This window comes from Centropristis striata, chromosome 22, assembly GCF_030273125.1.
Source record: "Centropristis striata isolate RG_2023a ecotype Rhode Island chromosome 22, C.striata_1.0, whole genome shotgun sequence".
Taxonomy (NCBI): Eukaryota; Metazoa; Chordata; class Actinopteri; order Perciformes; family Serranidae; genus Centropristis; species Centropristis striata.
Genome location: NC_081538.1, coordinates 14830104 through 14839404, shown reverse-complemented (window position 1 = coordinate 14839404; position 9301 = coordinate 14830104). Strand labels below are relative to the sequence as shown.

Here is a 9301-nt window from a genome sequence, read left to right as displayed (position 1 = left end):
CCATTCTCCTTGTTGTTGACGCCCACGCTCCTTTTGCATTTTTGTAGTGTTTCTTAAGAGTGTTGAGATAAGCGATATTACACTCCAACAGCAGACACACCAAGTGACTTTGTGATTATGATGCAGAGGCTGTTGTCTTTGAGATAGGCACAAGTGGAGGAGGAGGAGGAAGAGGAGGAGGGAGGATTATGAGGCTAATTCCCTTATAACTTTTTCCCTCATTAATCTCTGTGGAGGGATACGAGATTCTTTAAATGCTAATGTCCAATAAAGATGTCAGCAGTGACATTTTACAGTTGCGGCCCAGATGTGAACAAAGTTGACCGTGCTGTTGTGGAAGAACTTTTCTCACTGTACTCACATTACTTGGCTCACATGTTAATTTGAAGAATCCTCTCTAGGGATTAGACATTAATGTGTTATAATCAGCAGAATTCAAACTTTTTTTTTACCAAGGTCGAACATGACACCCCGCTTCCTGTCCTTTAAAAAAAATACTTCTTACTTTTTCAGGGGAATCAACTTTAAACAAGTTGATTCCGTTTAATTTAAACACAATCGGCTCTATTTACAAGAAATGAGTGGAGGTCAGTGTGGCAACAAGAGCGAACAGAGAAATACATCCTTATTTGTCATCAAAGCACTTTCACAGCAAATATCGATGGACATAATTTAAATCATGTATTTTCTTAAAAGCACCCATTGATCAAATAAAAGCATATGATGAATAAATCACTGGGGCCTCATCTAATCATTTACTCCCACAGCAAAATCACTCCTGACTAGGGCTGGGCGATATATCGATATAAAAGATATATCAATATAATTTTAAATGCGATATGGAATTAGACCATATCGCATATATCGATATACAGTCATGGGAAAAATGATTAGACCACCTTTTCTCTAATATCTTGTTCATTTTAATGCCTGGTACAACTAAAGGTACATTTGTTTGGACAACTATAATGATAACAACAAAAATAGCTCATAAGAGTTCAATGTTTTTTCTTGTTTATGTTTTTGGTTATTATCAAGAAAACCATGGAAAATGTCTAGAAATCATCTTTTATATTAAACTCTTATGAGCTATTTTTGTTGTTATCATTATATTTGTAGTTTTAGTTGTACCAGGCATTAAAATGAACAAGAAATTGAAGAAGACAAGGGTGGTCTAATTTTTTCCTTGACTGTAGTTCAAATTTGCACTGTCATCCTTGCTCCAGGCAAGCTGCGGCTTTTACTGAAGATGTTTTTTTATTTAAATGTGAACTTTACGGAGCTTTGATATTGTTTTAAAAGGTACCCCTGGTGTTATACAGTATTTATGTTCACTTAAAGACCCGGTTTCAATAAAAACTACTTGTGACATGTCATATTTGGCTTTGAGTGAACATTTGCTCTCACTTTGAGATAAAAATATCGGGATATATATTGTATATTGATATTCAGCCTGAATATATCGGGATATGACTTTTGGTCCATATCGCCCAGCCCTACTCCTGACAATCCCTGTATACAGAATTAGTATAAAAATGAAGGTAGAACATGAAATGGACCGTAATTCCTTCCTTTGCTCTCCTGTTCCAAGGGCAAATGATTCTCTGAAAATCCCTTCTGAAGGGATTTGATGGTTTTCGACACGCTGTCGTTCTGTTGAGGCCTTTCTGCTGACCAAGGCCCTGACGCCGCCAAGCTCTTTTCAGGCGCCACCGCCGGTTGCAGCACCAATGGGAGTTAAATGTGACGAGACTAAAGGTTTGCAAAATATCGATCTCTGCTATCGTAATCTCTGTTGGCAAATTTAGCGTCCTTATTACTGTGCGGGATTCGTCCAAACGGCGCGTGGTCGTTGAAACACGGCTCGAAGACCTCGTCCACTATTTTCTCTGCTTCCTCTCTGCTGATTTTCCTCACAGCGAGGATGGAGCGCAGGGCCCGGCCTCTGACACACTCCTGTTGAGGATTAAAAAAAACATGATTAAGTCTTCGGGTACAGACACAAACCTGAAACCTGCCAGTTAAAGGTGCAATTATCTCGGTGGAGGTACCTGATGATGCTGCTTCACGCCAAAGTGGAACCTGGATAGTTCATTGGTAAAGGAGCAGTCTCCACTCAGGTTAGCTGCCCGGATCTGAATCAATGACACAAAAACATTTAGTACATTTACATGACACTTGGAAAAAACTAATTATTGCCTTAATCTGACTATAACTGGACAACTGAAGTGCATGTAAACGTGTTAGTCCGACTAATGTCGCACTTCTCCAACTCTGATTAGGACACCCAGATAATGCGATTGGAATAGGACTTTCACCGGCATGTATGACAAGACAACGCATGTTTGCATGCTCCACCCCCCACGCTGATGTATGACCCCGGAACAAAAACATCCAAGAAAGCTGGTTACGTTAGCTGGTCGCAATAGCTGCTCTCACATTAACTGGTTGCACATTAGCCGTTCAGTAGCGACGGCACAAAGTGTCGAACTGAGGTCAACAGAAAGGGCGCCATATTAACCTGCTGAAACAACGCATATCGCCACCCAGTGGTGAGGAGGAGGACACGTTCCCGTCAGTTATTCAATTTTCTCAGTTGCATGTAAACTGGGACAAGGACAGAAGTCCTATTAGACGCCAAAATCAATTTTTAAGCATAGCTCGATTAAACTAAATGCACTAAATGAGTGTTGGATAATCAGCAGACGAAACATTTAGGTCAGCAGGATAAAAACATAATTTAGAAAAGGCTGATGAAAACATTTTCTATCTTAAACAGTCTGAAAATAGAGGATTAGGATTTATCATTTATCTTTGTAAGTTCTTCATCAAATGTAGATGAATCCTGTTTGTGAGGAAACATGAAAATCACTGTGATCTCAAAGTGATTTCAAAAGAACTTACTGCTGTAAATGCTCTCTAGAGCATGAAACGTGTATCAATCCACTGCTGAAAATAGTCCCTTAAGAAATGCCATTTTTACTCATGTTTAAATAACATTCTGTTAAAACTACAGGGCTTAAGTTTTTGTTTTTTGTGTGAAAAGAATATACATTACATCTATATTACATACATACATGTTATTGTCATATCAAGGCTCACATATCAATTCACACCAAATCAGGCAGTGTGGTAAAAATGCTAGTCCTCCCATTCATTTGAGTGGGAGTAGTAGAAAGTACATTAAAGCAGCATAAGGTGCCAACTATAGCCGTGTTTCCACTAATGGGAAAAGCGGCCACCGGGAAAGTCTAAGGCCTAAAATTCTCAAAAGTCGACTCACTCTGCGTGTCTCCATTACAAGTTAGCCCCCAGAGGCATTTAGAGACTCTGGAGGTGACGTATGGTTTTTGACTGTCGCGTATCCACTTAGCAACAGTTTCGACCGTGATGTCACACACACGATGGATTAAACACGAGAGACTCAACTGTGGCTGCCGTCGCTAACTGTGCACAATGTCAGCAGCTGATCATAAACAAAGCGTGTCCGGTGTTTGTTGTAAACAAACAGAGATCGCTAAGTGAACACCTCCTGCAGCAGCAGCACATACACACTGTACTGCTACAGAGCTAACTGTTAGCCTATTAGCAGTTTGCAGACTGGACGCTAAGGGGTTGACATCCCCTCCGGCTCTGTAGCTGGGAGAGACTGCTGCAGGAGGACTGTGCCGATTCAACTCGTTCTTACTCTTCTTAACGGGCCACCCGCCCCCGCAGCTCGTTAAGAAGAGACGCCAGCCCCTGCGTCTCGTTAAAAAGAGTAAGAACGAGTCTCCAAAAGTCTCCAATAGCACTTTCTTTGGGTACATTTTAAAGCAGCAACAGCATGTCTTTTCACTCATGACAACAGGATTATGTATAGACTGGGGCTCACCTCAGAACAAGCCAGATGTCTGTAGTTGTTGAACCAGTCGACGTGGGCCCGGCAGTGGTCAAAGGCATGAATGAGCTCATGTGTAACCACTCGGTTCATGTGGCCCTGCTGGTGGATGTTGTTCTGACACAAAACGATCTGAAAGCAAACACACATCTCATTAATGTTGAGCAGTGTAATTACTTTATCAGAACCTGCTATCTTTATTAATATCAAAGTCTCTTTCTTACTTGTGAGGAAGATGCGTCGAAGCCACCGCTGACCGAGCCGTCACAGTCTTCACAGGAGAAATGACGGTCTTTAAATAGTTGGCTGTGTTGAGAGCATAAAGTCATGTCAATTTGTTTTCTTTGCTGGAGTTGCAGTTGAAGTTTTAAAGTATCCAAAATCAGCACATATTAAAGTTACTATTAAATGATGACATGTAAGACAACATTGGAAAACTGGAATACCAACTAGGAATTTAAAATGTGGTGCATGTATATGGTAGATGCTCTAAACACTAAAATGAGATTATGATTAATTTGAACCATGCAAAAAGATCCAGTCGGTTTTTCATTACTGAATTCCCATTATTTCTGTTACTTTTAAAAACGGCTTCTTATAGTATCCTGACTTTTTTTACTATTATTATCATCATCAATATTATTGTTACATACCTACACCTTTCCCCCCCAAGTAAATTCAAGCACATTACAGCTGTGGTACATTGCATATTTTATACAGTGCACACAATATACACTACACTGTAAAAAAAAAAAAAAAAAAAAAAAAAAAAGGTAAAAAAAATGGTAGCTGTGGTTGCCAGAACTTTACCATAATAAATACGGTGCAACTTTTTTGGTGTGACTTTTTTCTAACTATTATATTTCATAGGCTACTTTTTTAAAGATATTTTTTATTATATTTTTATTTAAATGTGAACTTTATGGAGCTTTGATTTCAAATAAAGGTTGTTAGAAATAATCTGTTTTTTCTGTCTCTGTGCATGAGGGTCACTCTCTGTATCAAAGGTCACTGTCTATGCATGCGTAATTCACTAACCTTGTCTGTGCTATCTCTCTCTATGCAATTATGGATTACTCATGCAATATGCTTTTGATATGTATATATATATATATATATATATATATATATATATATGATATAATGATTATGTTTGTGTGTTAATATTGGTTTAGAAACTATGATTACTATAAATACATGTATCCTAACTGCTTAAACTTAGTAAGATTCTATTATCACACAAAAACATATTCTATATTTCATATTTAATGTTTTATATTTTGGGTGCACATTGCAACTTCTGTGTCTCCAATTATATCTCTGTAAGTCATAACAAGGCAGGAGGTTTTGTTGAATGTTATGGGAACAGGCCAGGTCAAGGACACAGTGTGCTGGGGAGAGGAGGTAACTATCTTCTCTGCCTGGTGACATGACGTGTCCCTATTTTGATTAAAACTGACGAATCAACTGATCAAGAGGGCGGCACTTCCTGGAAGAAATCTACCTTCATGATTAGTAAACCATTGTTAGAATATAATAAGGGGTTCAAGGTAGGGGTGCACCGATCGATCGGCCGATTCTTTTATGTCAAACCGATCTTATCTAGCATCTTATCTACCTCGATAATAACCAGTGCAGCAGTGCTCCTAACTTTATTGCTAAATTTAGCAACTTTTCAGACCCCCTTAGTGACCATTTTTCAAGAAAGAGACTGGAGACAAATCCAGCGACTCCTTCTTACTCTTCTTAACGAGCCGGAGGCGAGGCCGACTCCTTAAGAAGAGCCGCCGTTAGTGGCAGTAGGCTACAGTTAGCTTTGTAGCAGTACAGTGTGTATGTGCTGCTGCTACAGGAGGTGTTCACTCAGTGATATCTGTTTGTTTACAACAAGCACCAGACACTTAGCAATTAGCAATGCCAGTTAATTCACAATCACTATGTTCATGATCAGCGGAGACTGTGCATAATTAGCCATGCTGCTTTCAGCTGCTGACGTTGTGCACAGTTAACAGCGGTGAAAACCATACGTCACCTACAGAGTCTCTAAATCCCTCTGGGGGCTAACTAACTTGTCCCGCCGTGGAAAACCCTCTCCTCTGTTTGTTTCTTCTTCTACAGCAGGGATTCCCAAAGTGTGGTGCATGCACCCCTGGGGGTGTGCGAGCTGCCGCTAGGGGGTGCGCAAGATGAAAAATGTAATGGCCGTCTGATAATTACACAATTAAATTTTTTCCCCCCACACAATAAAGAAATGTAAATATTTCCTTTGTAAAATGTAAAATCAAAAACTGTAATATTAATTCATAAATAAATGCAGGCTATTCAAAATGCACTTCATCTTAAAATGGAGCGTATAAGTTATCTTCTTCCATTTTTCCAACCTGTGTTATGATGACTGATTGTTAAGCTCCACGCTCATTTAAACTTGCTGCAATTTTTGTTCAACGCGGCTCAAAATATTATAACATTTTCCCCCAACTTATGTGCTTTCTGCCTCTGATCCTGAGCCTGTCATCATCCTCTTTGCTCTTGTAGTGTAAGCTTGTGCATATCTTTGTTGCATTATATTGAAACTGTGTTCAGGTTAATTCAAATGCGAGACCGCAGATTTTTGTGACGGTGATTATTTAATTATACATGTGTTATCATTTGAGCATGATTAAACATGCTGCCTTTAATATGGCTATAAAAAAAGCTTACTGCATTTTGTTTTTTTTGAAGGTGTGGGGGATTGGGGGTGCATCAACACGGTTGGGACATAGAAGGGGGTGCGCGGCTAAAACGTTTGGGAACCGCTGTTCTACAGCTTGGCATCTAGCCTCCCACACTGTATCATCAAATGCTACGCTGCCCCTGTGTGGAAGGCACCAGTAATACAACTTTTTTTCCTCAGACATTGTGATTTCCTTCATTTGTTAAAGAAAAATACTGCTGTGTTATTGTTTTCCAATAAAAGAAGATTTAAACATTGAAGGTGTATGCTGTGAGTTATAAAAAAATCTGTATCGGCCAAAAAATTGCAAACGGTGTACCCCTAGTTCAAGGGAAATGAGACTGGTCCAGACTTCATGACCTGAAACCAGTCTCCTGTGTATCAGTGAAGATGTTTGAACCCAGAGATCTCTGTAACTGCACATTTCTTGACGTATTGTAATAAAATGTAAAAACTAAGAACGTGGACATCTCCCGCTCATCATTCCCCATTAATCGATCTGCGCGGAGAAATAGGCGAGGATTTTGTGTTGGTGTCGGATAATTTAATTTTAAAGGTTTTCTCAATGCATTTCTCTAACAAAGTTCATCTGTTGTACAGAATTTATGTTCACATAAATAAAAAGTTTCAATAAAACTACTTCTGACATGTCATATTTGTGATAAAAATATCAAGATATATACCGTATATTCAGCCTAAATATATCGGGATATGACTTTTGGTCAATATTGCCCAGCCCTTGATGGCAGTAGGTAAAAGATGATTAAAATGTACAGTAATGTCAACGATGACAGACACATATTTTATTTTAAAATGACACTTACCATCCTGAACTTTTCATGGCACTGAGGAGGAGTTTGGCATACGGACCTGGAGAAGCAGAGACAATGTAGAGAGCGTTCACTGACAGAAAAAAAAACAGGGTTCCCATTCCTAACCTGAAATTCTTTTCCAGGACATTTTCAGCCGCTACAGAGACAAGTTATCATGTCATACATTGATACATTCCCCTGTCCCGCTTATTCATTGATAGTGTTCTTTTGTACAGTTGTAGCTTGCATGAATTGTTTCTAGTCAGTTGTTTAGTTGTTCTAAACAATTGAAACTGTCTATTACTGCCTATTTTTTGTTGTTTAACCAACCTGTCAAGCCCTTTGAATTGCATTTGATCTGTTTAAAAGTGACAAAATCACACACACACACACACGCGCGCGCGCGCACACGCACACACACACACACACTTCCTCATCCCCAGACACCCTATATCCATACCTGTAGGGCTGCAACTAACAAATATTTTAATTTGAGATTAATCTGTCGATTATTTAAACCATTAATCGATTAGTTGTTTGGTCAATAAAATTGAAAGTTGAAAAATATCAGTGTTTCCCAAACCACAAGATAACGTCCTCAAATCTCTTGTTTTTTCCACAAACCAAAGAGATATTCAGTTTATTGTCATAAAGGAACAAAGAAACAGAAATATTCACATTGAAGAAGCTGAAATCAGAGAATTTGGACTTTTGTCTTTAAAAAAAAACTGCTCAAACCAATCATTCGATTATCAAAATAGTTGACGATTAATTTAATAATCGATTACTGTTCGATTAATCAAATAATTGTTGCAGCTCTACAAACCTGTGTAAATAATTTTGCTAACAACAGTGGAAATACAAAATGCTCACAAGGCAGAGGGAAGATAAATACTTTTCCAGGATAACTTAATAATTTCCAGGACATTTGACCTTTTTTCTCATTTTCCATATGTTTTCCATGACTGGAAAATTGGTCAATGATTTTCCAGGTTTTCCAGGACGCGTGGGAACCCTGAAAAACACTGCTATCTGAATGAGCTAACGCTAACGCTGCTACTCTGACAGCGAAGTCAAAACATTTACACTGCAGAGGAACTAAAAGTCACAGAAGCATTTGAGTGAAACCTCCTGGTCAGACAAGTTCTCTGACTCACTGCAGAGATGACATTTGATCTAAAGGTGATTCTCTTAGAGGAACACTCACTGGTTTCCATCGCGAACTGCAACATGACCTGACACTTGTGGTTGAAAGTGAACAAGCTCTGCGCGATGGCTCCCATCTTCTTCTCCTTTCTCCTTGGGAATAACCCGTATCCATAGTCCTCATCTTGTTTAGACTGGTCCATTGTGTCAAATGTTGTCTACAATTTGGAAATGATAGCAAAAGCTCTCCCGGTTAGCTGCTGCTAGCTAGCAGGAGAGGTCATAACTGTTTTTAGATCACGTGGTCCCAAAAGGTCAAAGGTAATACATTGAGATATTTATAAAAAAAATTTATTAGATTTACATCTTTCTGATACAAGACAGTCACTAAATATAATTTAATATAATGTGAAATAAAAATAAATTAAAAATGTTTTTCTTCAACGGTGTTCTGTAAGAGACTAGCATCAATTATAGATCGTCTATTCAGAACGTGTAGGAAAGCCGTCCACTCTGAGCTAGAAACCAAAACCCAGCCACCAAAAAACATTTTTTTAATTATTTCTTTTGTCCACCATACAAACACTCAAGCTGTCTGTATAAGTAATTTCCATCATATAAAACCGACACTTGTTTGATTTGTAGCTTCCTTTATGGTAGGTTGTTTGTTAAAATGATTTTATAGTAAGTTATCATTCACAATATATGGAGTGGGTTGCCCCCTAACCATGGCAGCCTACATGTCGAAGT

The 9301-nt window shown here is 38.7% G+C and overlaps 1 protein-coding gene across 1 annotated transcript; it reads right to left on the bottom strand.

Annotated features, from left to right (window-relative positions):
- Nucleotides 1-498: 498 nt before the first annotated feature.
- Nucleotides 499-9004, bottom strand: atp23 (ATP23 metallopeptidase and ATP synthase assembly factor homolog). The gene is made up of 6 exons (XM_059325891.1): nt 8613-9004; nt 7418-7463; nt 4105-4186; nt 3875-4012; nt 2052-2135; nt 499-1956 (listed from the first exon to the last, which is right to left on the bottom strand). Exons 1-6 carry the CDS (start codon nt 8752-8754, stop codon nt 1753-1755), a joined length of 696 nt encoding a protein of 231 aa, XP_059181874.1. The 5' UTR covers nt 8755-9004; the 3' UTR covers nt 499-1752.
- Nucleotides 9005-9301: the final 297 nt, after the last annotated feature.

Excerpts from the sequence above, each read along its gene's own strand:
- atp23 (XM_059325891.1), bottom strand. The coding sequence starts at position 8,754 with ATGGACCAGTCTAAACAAGATGAGGACTATGGATACGGGTTATTCCCA. Across the intron at positions 4,187-7,417 it reads GCCATGAAAAGTTCAGGATG|CCAACTATTTAAAGACCGTC; the intron begins GTAAGTGTCATT and ends CTCTCAACACAG. Across the intron at positions 4,013-4,104 it reads TCGACGCATCTTCCTCACAA|ATCGTTTTGTGTCAGAACAA; the intron begins GTAAGAAAGAGA and ends GTTTGCTTTCAG.